This window comes from Neomonachus schauinslandi, chromosome 4 (assembly GCF_002201575.2).
Source record: "Neomonachus schauinslandi chromosome 4, ASM220157v2, whole genome shotgun sequence".
NCBI classification, from domain to species: Eukaryota; Metazoa; Chordata; class Mammalia; order Carnivora; family Phocidae; genus Neomonachus; species Neomonachus schauinslandi.
This window is the reverse complement of record NC_058406.1, coordinates 27,171,077-27,194,558: the sequence shown is the minus strand read 5'-3', so window position 1 is coordinate 27,194,558 and position 23,482 is coordinate 27,171,077. Positions and strand designations below refer to the sequence as shown.

General features: G+C 37.8%; 1 protein-coding gene across 1 annotated transcript in view; it reads right to left on the bottom strand.

Annotated features, from left to right (window-relative positions):
- Positions 1-23,482, bottom strand: part of LOC110574889 (protein argonaute-3) — a 124,099-nt gene that overhangs the window by 15,099 nt on the left and 85,518 nt on the right. The window contains exons 10-15 of the mRNA XM_021683695.2: positions 21,149-21,271; positions 20,681-20,814; positions 17,672-17,856; positions 6,943-7,102; positions 5,555-5,645; positions 157-351 (exon numbers count right to left, since the gene is read on the bottom strand). Of these exons, the coding sequence (XP_021539370.1) occupies positions 157-351; positions 5,555-5,645; positions 6,943-7,102; positions 17,672-17,856; positions 20,681-20,814; positions 21,149-21,271 (888 nt within the window). The remainder of the gene's footprint in view (positions 1-156; positions 352-5,554; positions 5,646-6,942; positions 7,103-17,671; positions 17,857-20,680; positions 20,815-21,148; positions 21,272-23,482) is intronic.

The window sequence follows — 23,482 nt, the reverse complement described above, 5'->3', positions numbered from 1 at the left end:
CATAGTAAACATCTTAGAAGAGATAATCTAAGAAGTATCAAATTTTGACTTTGGGAATTCTCAACCTAATTAAGACTTCTAACCTCAGACTAGACACCATATTATAAACACAGTATCTGATTTAACCATAGTATAATGCGATCCCAAGCAACCAACCTGCCTAAACTGTCCTTCTGAAACACCATCCCGATAAAAGATGATACGAGTAGGTTTGAACCGAGTTGATTTATAAAACTGAATGAGAAGTTCTCGAACCATGGAGGCCAAGTCCTGGATGATCTCCTGTCGGGGTCTCTGAACTCTTACTGTGGCACAGTATCTGCTTGGGTGGGCATCCATACTACCTACAACCTAGGTTGGAAAAAGTAAAGAAAAATAGAAATTAAGACAATCAAAACTACATCAATATGAATTTTACCACAATAAAAAAAATGGAAAAAAAGTACATGGATTTCATTTAAATTTGTATTTTATTACAACCTTATTATTTATTTTGAGAGTAATAAAAGTTCATTTTTAGTTCATTTTGAGAGTAATAAAAAAAATCAGTAATTCCCAGGGGAGAACAGAAAAAAAGACTCAGTATAGGGTTAAAAACTATTTTCTGGGGTGCCTGGCTGACTCAAGTTGGTGGAGTGTGTGACTCTTGATCTCGAAGTCATGAGTTCAAAACCCACATTAGGTATAGAGATTATTTAAAAATAAAATCTTAAAAAAAACCCCAATGAACTGTTTTCCTATTAAGTAGGCTGTGCTTTACATTTTTTAAAAAATCTGTTTTTATTTTTAAACTAGTCTATGGCCAAAGTGGGGCCCAAACTCATGACCCTAAGATCAAGAGTCACATGCTCTATTGGCTGAGCCAGCCAGGCGCCTCTGTACATTTAGTAAGATTCTAATTTATAGATGTTGTTGGTATATTTAAAGATTAGTAAGAAAAGAGACAGACATTCATAAGGAGAATAAGAGAAAGGTGGTAAGAGGACCCATTCAAACCCTGGATTTCTCTTTATATCTTTTATACTTTAGCAAACCACCCCAGAAGCCATACTTAAGACTCTGAAACATCATCTTAGAACTGTTAAGCTTCATAAATTTTAAAAGAATTTTTCCTCTCTTACTGCAATGTCCTAGACCAGAGGCTTGAATCCATAATCCCTCTTACTGCATTGTGTTTGTGTTCTGCATCCAGTCCTTAAAGAAATTAATCTTGGTTTTGAGAGTAACTATCTTAATTTTCTCTGTGTGTATACTGTTTAATATTATTTTTTATTTTTTTATTATTATTATTTTTTTAAGATTTTATTTATTTGACAGAGAGAGACACAGAGAGAGAGGGAACGCAAGCAGGGGGAGTGGGAGAGGGAGAAGCAGGCTGATGCGGGGCTCAATCCCAGGACCCTGGGACCATGACCCGAGCCGAAGGCAGACGCTTAACGACTGAGCCACCCAGGCGCCCCTATACTGTTTAATATTATTATGTGTTTGGAGTAAAGGAAACTTTGAAGCATGAACTTAAAAATTCACCTTGACTATAGTTACTCACAGACCTACTAAAGAATGATCTCCGGGACACGAATATTTTTAAAATGTCTACATTTTGATCAGAGCCAAGGCTGAGAACCAGGTGGACACTCTGCCTCCAGCTTCTTTCTTCCAGAGTAGTATTTACACCAGTGCTTCAAAAATGGAAGTCTGCACCCCCATGTTCACTGCAGTATTACAGTAGCCAAAATGTGAAAACAACCTACCTGTCCATCAATGGATGAATGGATTAAAAAAAAAGTGACACATATACACAGTGGAATATTATTCAGCCATTAAAAAGAATGATCTCTTGCCATTTATGCATACATGGATGGACCTTGAGGGAATTATGCTAAGTGAAAAAAGTCAGACAGAGAAAGAGAAATACCATATGACCTCACTTATATGTGGTAAAACAAAACAAAATACAACAGAACAAAAACAACCAAGCTCATAGATACAGTGAATGAACTGGTAGTTGCCAGAGGCAGGGAGTGGCTGATAGATGAAATGGGGAAGGGGTCAAAAGGTACAAACTTCCAGTTAAAAAATAAATTACGTCACTGAGAGGTACTATAAAGCATACAGTATGAGGACTATCATTAATAATACTGTTTTGAGGGGCGCCTGGGTGGCTCAGTCGTTGAGCGTCTGCCTTCGGCTCAGGTCATGATCCCAGGGTCCTGGGATCGAGCCCCGCATCGGGCACCCTGCTCCGCGGGAAGCCTGTTTCTCCCTCTCCCTCTCCCCCTGCTTGTGATCCTGCTCTCACTGTGTCTCTCTCTGTCAAATAAATAAATAAAATCTTTAAAAAAAAAAAAATACTGTATTGAATATCTGAAAGTTGCTGAGAGTACATCTTAAAAGTTCTCATCACAAGGAAAAATATTTTGTAATTATGTATGGTGACAGATGTTAATCAGATTTATTATGGTGATCTTTTAAAAACATATACGTATATTGAATCATTATGCTGCACACCTAAAACTAATATATGTCAGTTATACCTCAATTAAAAATAAATAAAAATAGTACTTCAAAAGAGTACTTAACTTCCTGTCAGTACTTTAACGACTTATTACTTGAAACCAAAATATGGAAAATTCTTGTTTTTCTTCTGTGTTAGGTCAGACTAGAAAATAATCAAGAGTTTTTTAAAAAATGAACTAGAACTCGTCCACTACATACATGGGATTGTATCTGCTTTTTCTTTATCTTCTATAGGTTAAAAAAAGGAACTCTAGCCATTTCTTTCCTCTGAATGGTATCTCACTACTAAAAAAATAAATCTATACCCCTTCTGATGACACAAACAGCCACACAAAAGCTTACTTGGCCTCAGAATCTGTTATACTACACTCCAATTCCCTGCATTTCTCAACATTCTTAAAACACACCAGGTTTTTGCAATCTAAATTTTAATTTATATTGCTATTAAATATCTATTATACTATGTGGCATTTATTACTTAGATTTTTCACAATGGTCTTTAAGTTCTTGGGAATAAAGCCATGTAGCAAAAAGAATCAATTAATACATTCTACTTAATAATAAAAGAAAGTGGGTATTTGTTAGAAATGGATTTAGTAGAAAAGGACAATGACTACCCAGAAGTCCAACAATCCAACTATGCTTAAACTTTCTTGGAAAATAGATCCCAAAATAGCAAATCCAAAGTAAGTCTTTTGAATCTCTTCTTTGAAAAAATAATTCCATTTACTATAAGAACATTTTTATGAATATCAGAAGTGGCTCCATACTACCTCTAGGACATCTGAAACGACAATTCATGCATAACTATAAGAATAAAAAGCAACAGAATTTATTTTTTTTCAGAATTTATTTTTTAAAAGATTTTATTTTATTTTTAAAAAGATTTTACTTATTTGATAGAGAAAGAGAGCACAAGTAGGGGGAGAGGGAAAGGGAGAAGCAGATACCCTGCCAAGCAGGGAGCTCGACACAGGGCTCAATCCTAAGACTCTGGGATCACGACCCGAGCTAAAGACAGATGCTTAACTCACTGAGCCATACAGGCACCCCAAAGATTTATTTATTTTAGAGAGAAAGAGAGCTCGAGTGGGCATGTGCATGAGTCGGGGGAGGGGCAGAGGGAGAGACTCTTCAAGCTGACTCCCCACTGAGTGGGGAGCCCTACACAGGGCTCTGTCTCAGGATCCATGAGATCATGATCTGAGCAGAAACCAAGAGTCAGATGCTTAACCAACTGAGCCACCCAGGTGCCCTAAGCAATATAATTTATTAACAGATAAAAGCAAATTTCTTCCATTAATGAAGATAGCTTTGGAATGTCAGGTGAAAATTTTAACATTACTTTAACATCATTTTCATGGATAAAAAAATGTACCAGATTGTTGAAACTTGAAATTTATGTAAAAATTATAATGGGTGATAGAAAAAATACATAAAAAGTCTTAGTTTAATTTCTGAAATTTATCAAGTATGCCTAAAATATGCTGACATTTAAAAAATGTTTAAATTTAAAAATGTTTAAATTTAAAAAATGTTGGCATTTTTAAAAAAGTAAGCAATTGCAAGTTGGGTAAAAAATTATTTGGCTTTCTGAAGTTTATAAAAGATACACTTAGGGGGGGCACCTGGGTGGCTCAGTTGGTTAAGCAACTGCCTTCGGCTCCGGTCATGATCCCGGGGTCCTGGGATCGAGCCCCGTGTCGGGCTCCCTGCTCGGTGGGGAGTCTGCTTCTCCCTCTCCCTCTCCCTGCTCTTCTGCCTGCTTGTGCTCTCTCTCTCTCTGTCAAATAAATAAATAAAAATCTAAAAAAAAAAAAAAAAAGATACACTTAGGGGCCCCCTGGGTGGCTCAGTCCAGTAAGTGGCTGACTCTCTTGGTTTCGGCTCAGGTCACAATCTCCGGGTCATGAGATTGAGCCCCTTGATGGGCTCGGCGCTCAGTGTGGGGTCTGCTTGAGATTCTTTTCCCTTCCCTCTTCCTCCCCCCACCCCCGCTCCTCCCCCTGTCATGTGCTCTCTCTAAAATAAATAAATGAATAAAATCTTTAAAAAAAAAAAAGAAAAGAAATACACTTAAAGAACTGACACAGAAACTTTACCAAACATAGAGGTGGGCAAAGATATAAAAGGCAAATGTTAAAAGGAGGAGTGGCAGTATTAAGTTTTTTTGTTTGTTTGTTTTTTTGAGAGAGACAGAGCACGAGCACAAGCGGGGGCAGAGGGAGAAGGAGCAGACTCCCTGCTAAGCAAGGAGCCTGACATGGGGCTCGATCCCAGGGCCCCAGGACCATGACCTGAGCTGAAGGCAGACACTCAACCGACTGAGCCACCCAGGCGCCCGGAGTGGCAGTATTAAAACAAAGAATTCAGGTGAAAAAGTATTAGATTGGACAAAGGTAGAAGATATTTTACACTGAAAAAAAAATGCAATCTACCAAGCTTTTATGTAATGCATCTTCTGTAACAAAGACACTACTGAAATACATATAAACTCTTGGAACAAAAGCTAACTGAAAATATATTATCATAAGCCAAATAGATACATTAGGAAAAAAGACTTGAGTAATACAATTAATAAGCTTCATTTAATAAATATATATGTAACTTGTAGCCCCCAAACCAGAGAATAATCATTCCTTTAAAAAAATCCAAAGAGGGGCGCCTGGGTGGCTCAGTTGGTTGGGCGGCTGCCTTCGGCTCAGGTCATGATCCTGGAGTCCAGGGATCGAGTCCCGCATCGGGCTGCCTGCTCGGCAGGGAGTCTGCTTCTCCCTCTCCCGCTCCTCCCTCTTGTGCTCTCTCTCTCACTCTCTCTCTCAGATAAATGAATGAAATCTTAAAAAAAAAAAAAAAAAAAGAGAGAAAAAAATCCAAAGAATATTTGAAAGTTGATTCTCTCTCTCTATATATATTATATATATATATATTTATAAAAATTGGTTTCAAAGAGAGTGTCATTAAAATTCAAAAAGCTGAAACCACAATGTTGATCATCTAAACTTTAGACAAGATAAACCTGCCTAATGACACTTACAGCAGCAATCGAAGGCTTCTTCCCATCACCAGCTGGTGGATGAGTGACGTCTGCTCCCAAAAAGATCACTGGTTGCTGGAACACAGAAGGTCTTAAACACATTTTTTAAAAGAGTTAGAAAATTCATTTTTTCATTATGCATTTATCTGTTTATACTACTGCAACGCAACTGCAAGCTGCTGACCCAGCACAGAACAGCCTCAAAGGCCTGGACTACTGCTTTAGTCTCTTGATTCATGAATTCCTAACGCAGTGAAGTAAAAGCTATCACAATGGGTCTATCCAATGTCTTCTTCAGAGCAATTTTCTGCCTTAAGCAGTGGTGCTGGTGGTTGCAAAGGGCCAGCATTCTTCGTAACAGACATAAAATGATAAACTTCCTCATATTAATCCACCAGTTTGTACCAACCTTTCTGTAATCTACTTACATTTAAACTATGTAATGTCACAATGAGAAAAAGAATCATTAAACTTTACACTGAAAAGGATTATGGGACTCTGCCAATCCCTCTCCCCTGGCCAAAAGTATAAATTTGAGAACATATTATTTAAAGCAGCTGGTTGTTCATCTTATTTAAAAAACTATATCCTTTAAGATTCAAATGACTGTCTCTCAGTTTGTGGACTTGTTGATAAAATTCTGTATCCATCTCATTTATGAATCTCAATTATTTAACAGGAACAGGAAGTAGATGAAAAACAGAAAAAAAAAAAGGGCTTTTGTGTCAAATACACATGGGTCTATCCTTATTCTAATGCTTATTTGTGGTGCACACTGGTCAAGATATTTTACTTTTTAAAGCTCTAGTTATTCCAACTACTAAAAGGAAACCTGTTGTCCAATTCTCCAAATAACCACCTCTTCTCCAGGACCTGTTTCTAGGTCATTATGTCACACTTCCTAAGAGCTCTTAGACATGAAGGAGACCTAACAGTAAAACCTACCGTCCCAATGACCGTCCCAATGACCGTAGCAGGGATTGATATGGCTTACTCAACTGATTAATTCATATGCCCCACCCAAGACCCTCCCTTATTTCCTTACTTGCTAGGTGAGTGAGTGGTCTCATAACTCCAGGTTGAAGATGACTATCAGCTAATGAGAAACTTCGTTAATGTGAGCTCTCCAGCAAGAAATAAATAAAGCTCTCAATATTTTCTAGCTGGGCAGGAGGTTCTCTGCATATACTAAAAAATGGAAGTGGGAGGGGATTTTCACAAGGGACTCTCTTAATCGTGTCTGAAATTCTTTTCTAAAATGTTTACTTATCTTCCATAGCAAGAATCAATAAGATTGTCTCTTACACTGATCTTAGATATGGCAATATACAGAAAAATTAGGATATGAAAAATAATTAAAATTTAACTAAGTGATTATCTTATCTTACCTTTGATGAGGTACAAGAATATTATTGATCCCTCCGAGTTTAACATTTATCTTTAGGCACAGGTTTGAGAGAGTTTGAGGGGATGTTTTTATTACATTCTTGACTTGGACACACTGTGTGGCCATACCCAAAAGTGTATCTCCTACGCGTTTCACTTCCGCTGTAGAACAAATGCAAATACCTCTAGTTAGAAAAAAGGTCAAATTTTATTGAAAATTAAGCTACTATATTTCCCCCCTTGAAATACACCATCCTATTACAGGACACCAAAAATTATAACAGGGGTGTCTGGGTGGCTCAGTCGGTTAAGGGTCTGCCTTCGGCTCAGGTCATAATCCCAGGGTGCTGGGGATCGATCCCCACATTGGGCTCCCTGCTCAGCGGGGAGCCTGCTTCTCCCTCTCCCTCTGCCTGTAGCTCCCCCTGCTTGTGTTCTCTCTGTCAAATAAATAAAATCTTTAAAAGAAGTGTATAAAAATTATAACAATAATAAAACAATACTGCCTTGAAGATTAGCTTACACATTTAGTGATAATTTTCCCAGTTGTTTTATTCTTTACATAAGAAAGTATATATATATATATATATATATATTTTAAAGATTTTATTTATTTATTCATGAGAGAGAGAGAGAGACAGAGGGAGGAGCAGGCTCCCAAGGAGCAGGGAGCCCGATGCGGGACTCGATCCCAGGACCCTGAGATCATGACCTGAGCCGAAGGCAGACGCTTAACCATCTGAGCCACCCAGGCGCCCAAGAAAGTATATTTTTGTCACCATAAAAACAGTATAACCGTAATAACTGAAAAACCAGAAAGAAAAATATACATAATCCCTTGTTAGCATTTTATTGCACTTTATTCCAGTAATTTTCTCACTTATATTATTTTAATGCAATTATATTCATAGTATACTTATAACTTTCAATCTTATTTTCCAACTTTTAATTTAAAAAGAGTCTTTACAGTGTACAGAATAAAAGGCCCCTGTAACTTCCCCCTCTTTGCCATTATAACTACCATAAAGAGTTCAGTGTACATACCTTTTTTCTTATAAAACACATGGAAAACATTTTAAAACCAAACTTGCATTCTATTTTGCAAACTGTCATTTTCACTCAATAATACAGTATGTTCTGAATCTTAATATACAAATTGCTCTTATTTGTAACAATAGCAGTTAGTCTGTTTTTAAATGCCATTTTATCTAACCAGTCATGCATGGATATTTTTTAGCCTGTTCCAGGTTTTCATTGTTTTGTTTTTTTTTTTTTTTAAGATTTTATTTATTTGACAGAGAGAGAGAGCGAGAGAGGGAACACAAGCAAGGGGAGTGGGAGAGGGAGAAGCAGGCTTCCCACTGAGCAGAGAGCCCGATGTGGGGCTCGATCCCAGGACCCTGGGATCATGACCTGAACCGAAGGCAGACACTTAAGAACTGAGCCACCGAGGTGCCCCCAGGTTTTCATTGTTTCAAACAATGCTATAAATAATATCCTTGACACTTATTTTTGTTTGGTTATATAACTATAGCTTCAGGATAAATTTCTACAAGTAGAATTCAGGGGTCAGAGGTATATATATGTATTTAACATTTTTGTAGATACTGAAAAACTGCCCTCCAAAAAGGTTTATTCATTCATTCAACAAATATTTAATGTGCACCTAATACATGCTAGTACTGTATGAGACTCTAAATATACAATGTCTCTGAAGAAGATCACAAATGACTTATAGGCACATGAAAAGATGCTCCACATCACCAAGAAACGCAAATCAAAACCACAATGAGATACCACTTCACACCCATTAGGATGGTTATTATCAAAAAAAAAAAAAAAACAGAAAAGAAATTAACAAGTGTTGCTAGGATGTGGAAAAACTGGAACCTTTGTACATTACTGGTAGGAATGCAAAATGGTGCAGCTGCTGTAAAAAAAAGTAGATACAGTTCACTAGAGCAGCACCATCAATTAACTGAATCTAAAAGACATTTATAAAATACCTCATTCAATAACAGCAAGAACACACATTCTTCTCAAACTTACACAGAATATTCGGCAAGACAAACCACATTCTGGTCCAAAAACATACCTTAACAAATTGAAAAGAATAGAAATCGTACAAAATATGGTCTCAGACCACAGTGGAATTAAACTAGAAATCAATAATAGAAAGACAGCTGGGAAATCCCAATATATTTATATATTAATATAATTCTGTGTTAACACCTGGATCAAAGAAGTCTTGAAAAATTTAAAAATATTTTGAACTAAATGGAAATGGAACACAGTTTATCAAAATTTTGTGGGATGCAGGGTGCCTGGCTGACTTGGTAGAGCATGTGACTCTTGATCTCAGGGTCGTGAGTTTGAGCCTCAGGTTGGGTGTAGAGCTTAATTAAGAAAACAAAAAATTTTTTTTTTTTTTTTTTTGTGGGATGCAGTGAAAGCAGTGCTTAGAAGGAAATTATGGTATTGAATTCAATATATTAGACAAGAAGAAAGATCTAAAATTAATAATCTATGTTTTACCTTGGGAAATACAGAAAGAAAAATATAGACCTGGAACAAGCAAAAGGAAAGAAATACTAACAATCAGAGCAGAAGTCAATGAAATTGAAAATAAGAAATCAATAATCAGTGAAACCAAAAAGTTGGTTCTTTGGAAAGATCAATGAAATTTATAAACATCCAGCCAAAGAAAAAAAAAGAGAAGACATGAATCATTAATATTAGAAATAAAAAAAGGTCATCACTATTGGTCCTATGGCCATTTAAAGGATAATAAAAGAATATTATGAACAATAGGCCCACAAATTTGATAACTTACACGAAGTAGAACAATTCCTTGAATGACACTACCAAAACTCACAAAGAAGAAACAGAAAATCTGAATGGGCCTTTTTTTTTTTTTTTTTTTTAAAGAAATTGAATCAGGGTGCCTGAGTGGCTTAGTTGGTTAGGTGGCTGAATCTTGATCTCAGGGTCATGAGTTCAAGCCCTACATTTTTACTGAATTATTGAATCAATAATTATTTAATCAATAATTAAGAACCTTCCAAAAAGAGAGTACCAGGCCCAGATGTTTTCACTGATGAATTCTCCCAAGCATTTAAATAAGAAATGATACCAAATTCTCTAAAATATCTTCTAGAAAACAGAAGCAGAGGGAATATTTTCTAACTTATTTGAGTTAGAAAATATTGAGTTGTTTTCTTAATTAAGTAAGCTCTACACCCTAATACCAAAACCAGATATAGACATTACAAGAAAGGAAAACTATAGGTTGATATCCTTCATGAACATACATGTAAAAATCCTCAACATATTAGCAAATTGAATGTATAGTAATTATACACCATGACCAAGTGGGATTTAGCATGTGAATATCAATTAATGCAATTGATCACATTAAGAGACTAAGAAAAATCATGATCATAACAATAGATACAGAGAAAGCATTTGACAAACTTCATCATGCATTCATGATAAAAACTCTCAGCAAACTAGGACTAAAGGGGATCTTCCCCAACTCGGTAAAAAAAAATTACAGAAAACCTATAGCTAACATCATTCATACTATTGAGAAACTACATTCTTTCCCCTTAAAATCAGGAAGAATGCAAGGATGTCTCCTTTCCTCTCACCACTGCTATTCAACATTGTACTGTTAACTCCCAGCTAACAAAAGGAAAAGGATATAAAAGTATACAGACTGGGAAGGAAGAAACAAAACTGTTCACAGAGTTCATGACTGTCTAGGTAGAAAAATCCAAAAGAATTTTTTTTTTTTTTTAAAGATTTTATTTATTTATTTGACAGAGAAAGAGATAGCGAGAGCAGGAACACAAGCAGGGGGAATGGGAGAGGGAGAAGCAGGCTCCCCGCCAAGCAGGGAGCCCGACGTGGGACTCGATCCCAGGACCCTGGGATCATGACCTGAGCCAAAGGCAGACGCCCAACAACTGAGCCACCCAGGTGCCCCTCGATTTTATTTTTCAAAAGTTTTAGATTGGGGGGGTGCCTGGGTGGCTCAGATGGTTAAGTGTCTGCCTTCGGCTCAGGTCATGATCCGAGGGCCCTGGGATTGAGCCCTGTATGGGGTTCCGTGCCCAGCAGGGAGCCTGCTTCTCCCTTTCCCTGATGCTCCCCCTGCTTGTGCTCTCTCTCTCTGTCAAATAAATAAATAAAATCTTAAAAAAAATAAAAATAAAAAATAAAATTTTAGATTTTCAGAAAAATTAAGCTGATTGCATAGAGAGTTCCTACATGCTTACCCCTTCCCCTGCAGTTTTCCATATTACTAACATCCTGTATTGTGTGGTACATTTAATGAACCAGTACTGATAAATTATTATTAATGTGTTGTCCACAGTATACATTAAGGTTCATTCTTTTGTTGGACAGGTCTATGGGTTTTGATAAATGTATAACATCATGTACATACAGTATCATGAAGAATAGTTTCACTGCTCTAAAAATCCCCTGTATTACACCTATTCATCCCTCCCTCCCTCTCCTCAAAACCCTGACAACCACTGGCCTTTTTTTTTTTTTAAGATTTTATTTATTTATTTGACAGAGAGAGACACAGCGAGAGAGGGAACACAAGCAGGGGGAGTGGGAGAGGGAGGAGCAGGCCTCCCGCTGAACAGAGAGCCCGATGCGGGGCCCGATCCCGGGACCCCGGGATCATGACCTGAGCCGAAGGCAGACGCTTAACGACTGAGCCACCCAGGCGCCCCCAACCACTGGCCTTTTTATGTCTCTACAGTTTTGTCTTTTCTAAAATGTTGTATAGTTGGGAGTCATACAGTATGTACCCTTTTCTAATTGGCTTCTTTCACTTAGCAATATGCATTTAAGGTTCCTCCATGTCTTTTCGTGGCTTGATAAGTCATTTCTTTTTACTGCTAGATAATATTCCATTGTATGGATGTACCACAGTTTGTTATCTATTCCCTATTTTTACCTTGCTTCCAGTTTTTGGTTATTATGAAGACTGCTGCTATAAACATTCATGTGTAGGATTTTGGGTAGGCGTAAGTTTCCAACTGACTTTAGTAAATAAGTAGGAGCAGAAATGCTTTATCAAATGGTGAGACTGCCAAATTGTCTTCCAAAGTGGCTGCACCAGCACGCCTGGTTGGCTCAGTCAGAAGAGCATGAGACTCTTGATCTCCGGGTTGTGAGTTCAAGCCCCCCATGGGGTGTAGAGATTACTTAAATAATTAAACCTTTTAAAAAATGGCTGTACCATTTTGTATTCCCACCAGCAAAGAATGAGTGTTCCTGTTGTACTGCATCCTCTCCAACGTTTGGTATTATAAGTTTTTTAGATTTCAGCCATTCTGATAGGTGTATGGTATATCTTATTGTTGTTTTAATTTGCAATTCCTTAATGACACATAATGTTGAGCATCTTTTCATATGCTTATTTGCCATCTGTATTTCTTCTTTAGTGAAGTGCCTATTCCAGCCTTTTGCCCACTTTTACTTTGGGGGAGTTTTCTTATTTTTCAGTTTTTTTTTTTTAAGATTTTATTTATTTATTTGACAGAGAGAGACACAGCGAGAGAGGGAACACAAGCAGGGGGAGTGGGAGAGGGAGAAGCAGGCTCTCTGCTGAGCAGGGAGCCTGATGTGCGGCTCAATCCCAGGACCCTGGGATCATGACCTGAGCCAAAGGCAGACGCTTAATGACTGAGCCACCCGGTGCCCCTCTTATTTTTCAGTTTTAAGAGTTCTTTGTATATTTTGGTTTCAAGTTCTTTATCATGTATGTATTTTGCATATATTTTCTCCCCGTCTGTGACCTGTCTTTTCATTCTCTTAACAGTTTCTGATGTTAATAAAGACCAAACATCTTTAATATTGATAAAGTCCAACTCATTAATTTTTTCTTTCACAGATCATGTTTTAGGGGTTATAATTAGAAACTCATTGCCAAATGCAAGGTCACCTGAGTTTTCTTCTGTATTACTTTCTAACTGTTTTATAGTTTTTGTGAAAGATGTAAGGTCTGTGTCTAGATTCATTTTTTTGCATGTGGCTGCTTTTTCTAGTACCATTTGTTGAAAGGCTATCTTTCTCCATTAAATTGCCTTTGCTACTTTGTCAAAGGTTAATTAACTGCATTTGTGTGAGTCTATTTCTGGGTTCTTTATTTTGTTCAATTGGTCTATACGTCTGTCAATTTGCTAATACTACACTCTTGATTAATGTGGCTTTTTAGTAAGTCTTGACATCGGGTAGTGTCAGTTCTCTGACTTTGTTTTTCACTACTGTGATAGCTATTCTAGGTCTTTTGCCTCTCTATGTAAACTTCGGTATCAGTTTGCAATATCCACAAAATAACTTGCTGAGATTTTTATTGGGATTACATTGAATCTATCAATCAGGCTGGGGAAGAATTAACATCTTAACAATGTTAAGTATTCCTATGCTTGAAGATGGACTATCTGTTTAGAGCTTCTTTGATTTCTTTTATCAAAGTTTTCTAGTTTTGTATAGATCCTGTACACATTTTATACCTAAGTGAAATTTTTTTTTTCTTTTGGTACTAATATAAATGGTACTCTTTTTCATTTTATTTTTATTTTTTAAAGATTTTATTTATTTATTTGACAGAGAGAGACACAGTGAGAGAGGGAACACAAGCAGGGGGAGTGGGAGAGGGAGAAGCAGGCTTCCCACAGAGCAGGGAGCCCAATGCGGGGCTCGATCCCAGGACCCCGGGATCATGACCCGAACCAACGGCAGACGCCTAATGACTGAGTCACCCAGGCACCCCTGTGTTTTTCATTTTAAATTCTAGTTGTTCATTTTTGGTATTTAGGAAAGCACTTGACTTTTGTATATTTACTTTGTATCATGCAGCCCTACTAGTTCCATGTATCAGGCACTTTTTTTTTTTTTTAAGATTTTATTTATTTGACAGAGAGAGAGTGAGAGAGGGAACCCAAGCAGGGGGAGTGTGAGAGGGAGAAGCAGGCCTCCTGCGGAGCAGAGAGACCAACACAGGGCTCGATCCCAGGACCCTGGAATCATGACCTGAGCCAAAGGCAGACGCCTAACAACTGAGCCACCCAGGCCCCCCTGTCATGCACTTTCTACTTCCAGGAGGCTTTTTTTTTTTTAAGATTTTATTTATTTATTAGAGAGAGTGAGGGAACGAGAGGGAGAGCACCAGCCCGATGTGGGGCTTGATCCCAGAACCCCGAGATCATGAGCCAAAGGCAGACACCCAACCGACTGAGCCACCCAGGTGCCCCTGAACATCTTTTCATAAGATAACTGACCATTTGTTTTTCTGTTTTATGTCCTTTGTCTATTTTTCAGTTGAGTTGTTTGTTCTCTCCCTACTGATTTATAAATTCTTTGAGTTTAAACTTTGAGTTTAAAATAAATACAGTTTAAAAACTGTATTTTATCACAGCTTTAAAAATATCTTTTGAATTTTATAGCTATCATTTATAATCATTGCATATTTCAATATACTGTAACTTACTCATTGTTTAAAACCAGTTCTTAATAGTTTTTTTTTTTTTTTTTTTTTTTTTTTTAAAGATTTTATTTATTTATTTGAGACAGAGAGAATGAGAGAGAGAGAGCACATGAGAGGGGGGAGGGTCAGAGGGAGAAGCAGGCTCCCTGCCGAGCAGGGAGCCCGATGCGGGACTCGATCCAGGGACTCCAGGATCATGACCTGAGCCAAAGGCAGTCGCTTAACCAACTGAGCCACCCAGGCGCCCCAGTTCTTAATAGTTTTTTAATATCACAGATGCCATTATGACAATTTGTACACACAGATTTTTCTCCATTTTGAATTCTTTCCATTGAACACCTTTCTGTAATTGAAAATACTGAATCACAAACTAAAAACACATTATAATACTTTTGATAGAAACGATATTAGCAATTTATTCTGCTGAGGCGTGTGGGTGGCTGAGTCAGTTAAGCACCTGGGACTCTTAATTTTGGCTCAGGTCATGATCTCACAGTCATGAGATCGAGCCCCCATATTGGACTCTGCAGTCAGCGTGGAGTCTGCTTGAGATTTCCTCTCCTTCTCTGTCTCCCACCTGGCTTGTGCGCATGTGCACTTCTCTCTCAAATAAATAAAATCTTAAAAAAATATTTTATTGGGGTGCCTGGGTGGCTCAGTTGGTTAAGTGTCTGCCTTCGGCTCAGGTCATGATCCCAGGGTCCTGGGTTCGAGCCCCGCATCAGGCTCCCTGCTCAGTAGGGAGCCCGCTTGTCCCTCTCCCTCTGCCGCTCCCCCTGCTTGTGCTCTCTCTGTCCAATAAATAAAATATTTAAAAAAATGTATATTGCCATCAGCAATATATTAAAATTCTAGATTCACTGCATCCTCACAAGTGCTAAATATAATATTTAAATACATCTGCTAATTTAGTAACATAAAAGTTTTCCTTTTATTTACTTGTAGTTTTCCTTACCTATTAGTGAAAACCAGCACTTTCTATATATTTACTGGTTTTATTTTTCCTTGAGAAATTCTGGATTATGTTCTTTGCTCATTAATCTAAAAGGACATAAGGATTTTTTCTTCAATCACAGTAACAGATCTATACAGGTATTTTAATAATAAACTAGCCCTTTGTTGTCTGCATTTGCAACAAATATTTTTTAGATTCTACTGGTTTCCATTTATTTATTTATTTGGTTTCCTTTTAATTTTAGTTATATATTTGTGACATACAGAAAACTGAATTTTTATGCAGTAAATCTAACAATTGTCTTTTGTGAACTAGTCTATCATTTCTAAACTTAAATGATTATACTCCATTCAGTAGTCTGAAAATTATCCTTTCTTTGTATTTTTTTTTTTTTAAAGATTTTATTTATTTATTTGAGAGAGAGAGCACATGAGAGGGAGGAGGGTCAGAGGGAGAAGCAGACTCCCTGCCGAGCAGGGAGCCCGATGCGGGTCTCGATCCAGGGACTCCAGGATCATGACCTGAGCCAAAGGCAGTCGCCCAACCAACTGAGCCACCCAGGCGCCCCTCTTTGTATTTTTCTACAATTCAATGATTTACGTTTAACTTATTAATCTCACTAAATTTAAATTTGTTTACAAAAATAATAGCTATCATTTGCTGAGTAGTCATTATATAACAGGTACTATTCTAGACCCTGTTTATATATGTAAAAATTTTTTTTTTTTTTTACGATTTTATTTATTTCTCTGACACAGAGAGAGAGAGAGCACAAGCAGGGGGAGTGGCAGGCAGAGGGAGAGGGAGAAGCAGGCTCCCCGCCGAGCAGGGAGCCCGATGCGGGGCTCGATCCCAGGACCCCGGGATCATGGCCTGAGACGAAGGCAGACGCTTAACGACTGAGCCACTCAGGCGCCCCTATATATGTACATTAATTTCATCCTTACAACTACCCTGTATAGGTTAGTTATTTTTAGTATCCCAATTTCAAAGATGAGAAAACTAAAGCCTAGTGTGGTTAAGTAATTCAGCTAGATCATATAGGTAGTATATCTGGCAGAACCTGGGTCTTATGCAGAATTGTCTGACTCCAGAGCCTGTGCTCCGCCCCCACCCTTAAAGAGTTATTTATTTGAGAGAGAGCGAGCAAGAGTGAGAGCCGGTGGAGGGCAGAGGGAGAGGGAGAGAGAGAGAGAATCTCAAGCAGACTCCCTGCTGAGAGCAGAGCCTGACACGTGGCTTGATCCCATGACCCTGAGATCATATCAAGAGCTGGATGCTTAACTGACTGAGCCTTCCAGGTGCCCCCGGAGTCTGTGCTTTTAACCACTATATTATATTGATATTCAAGTTATCTTAATGCAATTTTTATTTTATTTTTTATTTTTATTTATTATTTTTAAAGATTTTTTATTTATTTGAGAGAGAGAGAGAGAGAAAGAGAGAGAGCACAAGCAGGGAGAGCATCAAGCAGAGGGAGAGTGAGAAGCAGGCTCCCCGCTGAACGAGGAGCCTGATGCGGGGCTCGATCCCACCTGGGATCATGACCTGAGCTGAAGGCAGACGCTTAACGACTGTGCCCCCTAATGCAACTTTTTAAAAAATATTTTATTTATTTGAGAGAGAGAGAGACAGAGATAGTGAGGGAGAACACGAGCAGGGGGAGGAGCAGAGGGAGAGGGAGAAGCAGGCACCCTGCTCAGCAGGGAGCCTGATGTGGGGCTCAATCCCAGGACCCTAGATCATGAACTGAGCCGAAGGCAGACGCTTAACCGACTGAGCCACCCAGGCATGCCTCTTAATGCCATTTTAAAGAAATCATTCTTTAACCATTGTTTTGTGATGCCTCCTTTACTAAAATTCTTTTTCTTTTTTTTTTTTAAGATTTTATTTATTTATTTGACAGAGAGAAACACAGTGAGAGAGGGAACACAAGCAGGGGGAGTGGGAGAGGGAAAAGCAGGCCTCCCGCTGAGCAGGGAGCCCGATGCGGGGCTCGATCCTAGGACCCTGAGATCATGACCTGAGCCGAAGGCAGATGCTTAACGACTGAGCCACCCAGGCACCCCTAAAATTCTTTTCACAGCGTCTCTTTTGGACTAGTTTGCTCTACCGATTTGTCTTTTTCAAGTAACCATACATGGTTTTAAATACTGTAGCTATTAAAATATGTTTTAATGTTTCAAAGTTTTAGGATATGTTTTAGCAAAATTTTAAAAGGAATACCAAGTACTTGAGGAAAAATGCAATCTTAAGATATTCTTACCATACACTGGTGTCTTTCCTGGCAGGATGACAATAATGAGCTGTAGCCCAGAGTAGGTGTTCTTGAGATGCCGGAACATGGGCTCCACGCTGTCTGCCCCCTGCGCGTATTTGCAGAAGCAAGGCTGGCCCTGGATGGGCATCCCTGCATCTTTAGAAATCTTACGCAGCTGGTCCGTGAAACCCCTAGGAGGAGAAATCACTAAAACTAAATCCTTTGTTTAGTCATCCACACCTACAAAGTGGAATGGAAAGTTTGAGAAGTGAATGGAGAATAAAGCAAAGATCTGTATGCTCCATATGTGAAGAGGTCACCAAGACTACTGATACTAAAGGTGGTGGTGGGTTAGTAATCTATTGTGCAAACTAGGAACACTGCTATATAATTATGTGGTATTCTGTAGTTTACAGATGGCATTCGTAATAGAGTATGCTGATTAAGAGTTCAGTTCTAGAGTTGGAACGACAGGTTTCAATCCTAGTTCTGTTACTTAGTAGCTGTGAAATTGTAGACAAATTCTTCAGTTTCTCTCATCTGTAAGATGGTTACTTCCATTATAGGGTTGGTGTCAATATTAAATGACATGATACATGAACTTAGCAACACTGCCCAAGACATGGTAAGAGCTTCATAAATTTAATCTACTGTACATTTTCTAATTTGATCATGATGACATTCGTAAGAAGGTGGTAAGTGAGGCATTATTCCCATTTTACAGATCAGGAAACGGTTTCAGGGACATTAAGTATCTGACCAATGTCAAATGGTTAGATAAATGGTAGAGTCAGAAGTGTGATCTAGTCCAGAATTTCTTTCCACAATATTATGTGTATCTGAAACTAGGATGGCAGGAAAGATTATATTCTCAGAAAAGATTAAAAAAAAAAATATGAAAACCACATTTAAAAACAAATGAGGCAGGCAGCACTTCAATGTACTTTTAGCCACACTAAAAGCAACAAAAGACTAATAATTCCATATTTAAACAAAATTCTGCATTTAGCCTAAGATAATTGAGTAATGATGTCATGATTTAATAATCACTTTACTTGTTTTTAAAACAAATAACGTCCTAAGTCAAGGATCTGAGTTATCTTTGCTCAAAAATACTCATTCCCTCAGAGCTGAAGTTTATAGGAATTCCCTTCTCCTTTTCCTTATTAGTGTTTAATTCAAGACGTATGAAGTTGGGTATTTTCAGTCAGCCTGAACAAGAACCACAAGCCGAAAGAGTATGAGAGTCCTATCAAGCCATAAATAACAAATGTAAAATGAAAAGAATAACTCTAAGCTTGAAAAACAATTGGAGATATTTTCTTTGGCCTCTGGAGGTTAAGTAAGATGATCATAGCATTGTAGTAAACTGTCCTTATGACATTTTACTTGAAAGCAGGGGGATAAAAACTTTGGAGCAAAATGTATATTAAGTGAACCTTAAGATATACATTTAGAAATTTGGAGCTAATAAAAAAAGTGAACAGAATTAAATAGAAAAAGTTTTTTATTTCTCATATGAAGAAGGTAAGGCAAATTCTGAATTGGCTTGGTTGGTAAATTGGCCTCTGTATCTTTCAAGAACTATTCATAATGGGCATACTTTCTAGGATCTATTAGTGGAGAATTAAATTAGACAATAATCATTTTCTTAAGCAAATTAGATTTTGGGGGAGTCAATTTACATAAATAATCAGAGTACAACTGTATTTTATGCAGAAAGTGACAAGAGCAAATAGAGAAGATACTGATAAACTAGTATGTTTAGAGTTAAGACAGATTATTTCCAGCATCACAAATCACAGAAGATTGGGTATTAGATTATTTCCAGCATCACAAATCACAGAAGATTGGGTATTATTTAGAGAAGTAGGGATAGGAAGGAGGCATTTTCAGTAATGAGCAGCATGATTGGAAAGAGAAAGAAAAAAAATGCCAGAGAGATAGAGTGAACACAGTGCTTCAGTTTCTTTGTCCAGAATATGGGAAAATAGAGAAGGGGCTTAATTAAGAGGCAGGTGAAAGATTTTCAATGTCCTACTGATTTTTATTGTTATTCTTTGTTAAGAGAAGCCTAAAAATTTTGGGGGGGGGGTAGTCACAAGTGGAGGTGGTACTCTTTCATGACAGCCCAGCTGCTGAACAGGAATGAGAGCAGAAGCCTTTGAGATTGCCAAAGTCTCAAAGACTTGAGGGTCCCAAGGAGAGGAGATAGAGAAGAGAAGCCAAAGTGATAAAAAGGAACCAGGAAGGCAAGAATGGAGAGAATGTTAAGGTAGTCAACTGTATTTAATGCTGCACAAATTTTGAGAAAAATAATGGCTAAGGAAAGACCATTAGAATTGATAAGCACAAAGACGTTAGAGATTTCCAGAAGCTAGTTTCAGCAGAGCACTAGGATTTCAAGGAGGGTGAGAAAACAGAAGTCTAGAAGCCTGAAATAAGTTAGGTAAAATGAGAAAATTGACAGATTTTTTTTGTTTTAAATTTGAACAGAAGATTATTGAGCACTTACACGCTGAGGTAAAGAATCTGGGGAACTGGGAAAGTGGTGGAGATGGAGGCCAGATTTTTGGAAGTAAAGAAGTGAAAATGAAGAGTTAAGTCACTCTTTCAAGGAGCTCAATTGAGAAGTAAGGACCTTCTTTAATGCTCACCCAAGAGGTAGGTATTGTCATCTCTAAAAAGGTGAAAACTGAAGCATAATGAAATCAAATAAATTATTCATGGTAATAAAAGCTAGGAACTGGCAAGGCTAGGAATTAAACCTAACCTGTTTGCCATCAAGAGCCAGCGATGCTCCTATACCACATAAGCTAGACTGTTAGGGTGCCTAGAAGAACACGTTAGTCAATGACTTGACTAACAATTTCAGAAATCTCCCTCAAACTTTTGAGAAGAAACATTTTCAGAGGCTCAGTGATTAAATATATCCCATACTGAGGCAACATTAGCTGAGTAGTTTAGAGCTGGAACCCAGGAAGTCCCCCGAACTGAACTAGTGGCGCGCCTTACTTCAGTATCTCTTCTCTGCACTGCCTCTGCGTGGCGAAGCAAGCGATGGCCCACATCTTTATCTCCACTCCTGTGTGAAACTGCTTCCCCCGCATGTCCCATACTCCATGGCTTGGTGTTGCTACTGTCCGATTCTACAGAAAAGGGAGAAAGAGAAAGAAGGCAAGAAAGAAGAAACACTTAACAGGCAAGTTATTTCACTGAGTTGAAAACAAAAACATTTCAAACTGCTGAACTGATAAATATCTGATAATCTACATGTAATACATGGCTCTAAATCAATATTACTTGTATTTTTTATCATACAAACCGAAAATTCTAAACTCAAGCAAAGATACCTTGAAACCAAAAAGTATTGTTGGAGCAAAAAAAAAACCACTTTCCAAAACTCAGACTTAGCTAGGATGCCCTTCGCTCTGTAAACAGAAACTGTATGTCTGTAATGAAAACGCCACCGAGAGGTTTTACCCGTCCTCCATACTGCAGCATAGGAGCTGGAAGTACACGTCCGGTTACGTGGGCCATTTCATCCCGAACTTTAAATTGAAACTCCTGAACAAATGGATCTGTTTCATAATTTGCACTTCTTACCTAACAGAAAAAATTCATAGTTACTTTCAGAATTCCTTCTAAGCCCCTGCCTCATTCGTCAGAAACCTCCATTTTCTCTTCTTCACTGTGTCCACCATGTTTTGGATCTAGTCAATGATGCCCTAACTACAGGACAGGGAATCTTAACCTGGGTCGACAGATCATGAATGGACTGTAGGAAGTCTGTGAACCTTCTAGTAATTTACAGAAATTTAAATGTATTAGGTTGAATAATAAGAAATTTCAACTATTTACAATCTGTGAAGATGCCAATTTTATATGATTAAACCTAATGCATTTAGGAGAGGGTGGTCTAGAGATTACAGGAGAAATAAATTTCTGACTTAAAAACTGTTAAGAACTTCTACTTAGAAGATCCAGACATGTATTATTAAAATTTATTTTACATAGAGTTTGACAGCAGATATTGATGATCTTAAGGCTTTTTTTTCTAATTACTTGATTAACAACTCATATAAAATTATTTGAGTATTTTCAGATAAAAAGTGCCATATTATAAAATTTACTTAATGTGATACATTTGAGACAGATAAGAAAGCCAATATGATACAGATGATAATTTTTACATAATATATCTGTAGTTACAAAGATAAAGATTTTTTTTTTTTTAAGATTTTTATTTATTTATTTGACAGAGAGAGAGACAGTGAGAGAGGGAACACAAGCAGGGGGAGTGGGAGAGGGAGAAGCAGGCTTCCCGCGGAGCAGGGAGCCTGATGCGGGGCTCGATCCCAGGACCCTGGGATCATGACCTGAGCCGAAGGCAGACGCTTAATGACTGAGCCACCCAGGTGTCCCTAGATAATGGTTATTGTTGTTGTTTTAAAGATTTTATTTATTTATTTGACAGAGAGAGACACAGCGAGAGAGGGAACACAAGCAGGGGGAGTGGGAGAGGGAGAAGCAGGCTTCCCACGGAGCAGGGAGCCCGATACGGGGCTCGATCCCAGGACCCTGGGACCATGACCTGAGCTGAAGGCAGACGCTTAATGACTGAGCCACCCAGGCGCCCCAGGAATTTTTTTTTAATTTAAATTTTTTAGTTAACATACAGTGCAATACTGGTTGATAAAGAATTGATTTTGGGACTCCCGGGTGGCTCAGTCACTTAAGTGTCTGCCTCCGGCTCAGGTCATGATCCCAGGGTCCTAGGATCAAGTCCCGCATCAGGCTCCTTGCTCGGTGGGGAGCCTGCTTCTCCCTCTGCCTGCCGCTCCCCTCTGCTTGTGCTCTCTCTCATGCTGACAAATAAATAAAATCTTAAAAAAAAAAAAAAGGATTTATTTTAATTCAGTATAGACTTGGACTTCAGAATATAATTCCTGTTTATAGCATACTATAGTAACTGTGTTTTTCAAAACATATTTACCTGGTCTCAGAGTAAAAGTCAAATGAGGTTACAAAATGAAGGCGGTGTTCAAGTGTTTGAGTAACAATCCATTAAAAAAAAAACTATATAATCTAAATATGTAAAAAGAATCTTTCCACAATAAGCAGGAATGGTTGTTTTCTAAGATTAGGCACTAATGGTTCTTTAAGCTTAAATGCCATTCATTTCTGGTGTGTTTTAGTGTATATTCAGAGTAAAGTTACAAAGAGTAATAACTACTATAAATAAAAACTTGCTGCATGATGTGCTTGGTGTTAAGTTTTATAATTAATTTCCACAATAACCTTATAACTATAAAAGGAGATTTTTTTTTTTAAATAATCTTTACAGAGGATAAATCTAAAAATTAGTAAAGTTAAATGACTGGCCTAAAAACTATCTAGCCAAGCAAGTGACACGAATCTGAAACTGCGTATGTTCTGATTCTAGAGTTCCTACTCTCAATCACTGCACTAGTCTTCTGGATGCTATAATTGTAGTAACACAATAGTAACAGTAAGTAAGCGAAGAAGATAGACTTTGGACCCAGAGCTGTTAGATTCCAAAGCCTGTGCTTTTAGCCATGGTACAATATTATCTCTTAGGAAGAAAAGTTATAATAAAGTTATAAGGAAGAAAAGTTATAATAAATGAGTTAGTTACTGAGATTTTACAGAGACAGTGAGAGGTTTAGCCTCTTATAGGCTTTAAAATCCTGTCATAATAGATCAGAAAAAAATCCATGATGAAAACCAACTCATACTTTCCTAATTAAATATCATATAATAACTTCTATTTATTCTTTATAAAACCATATGGGA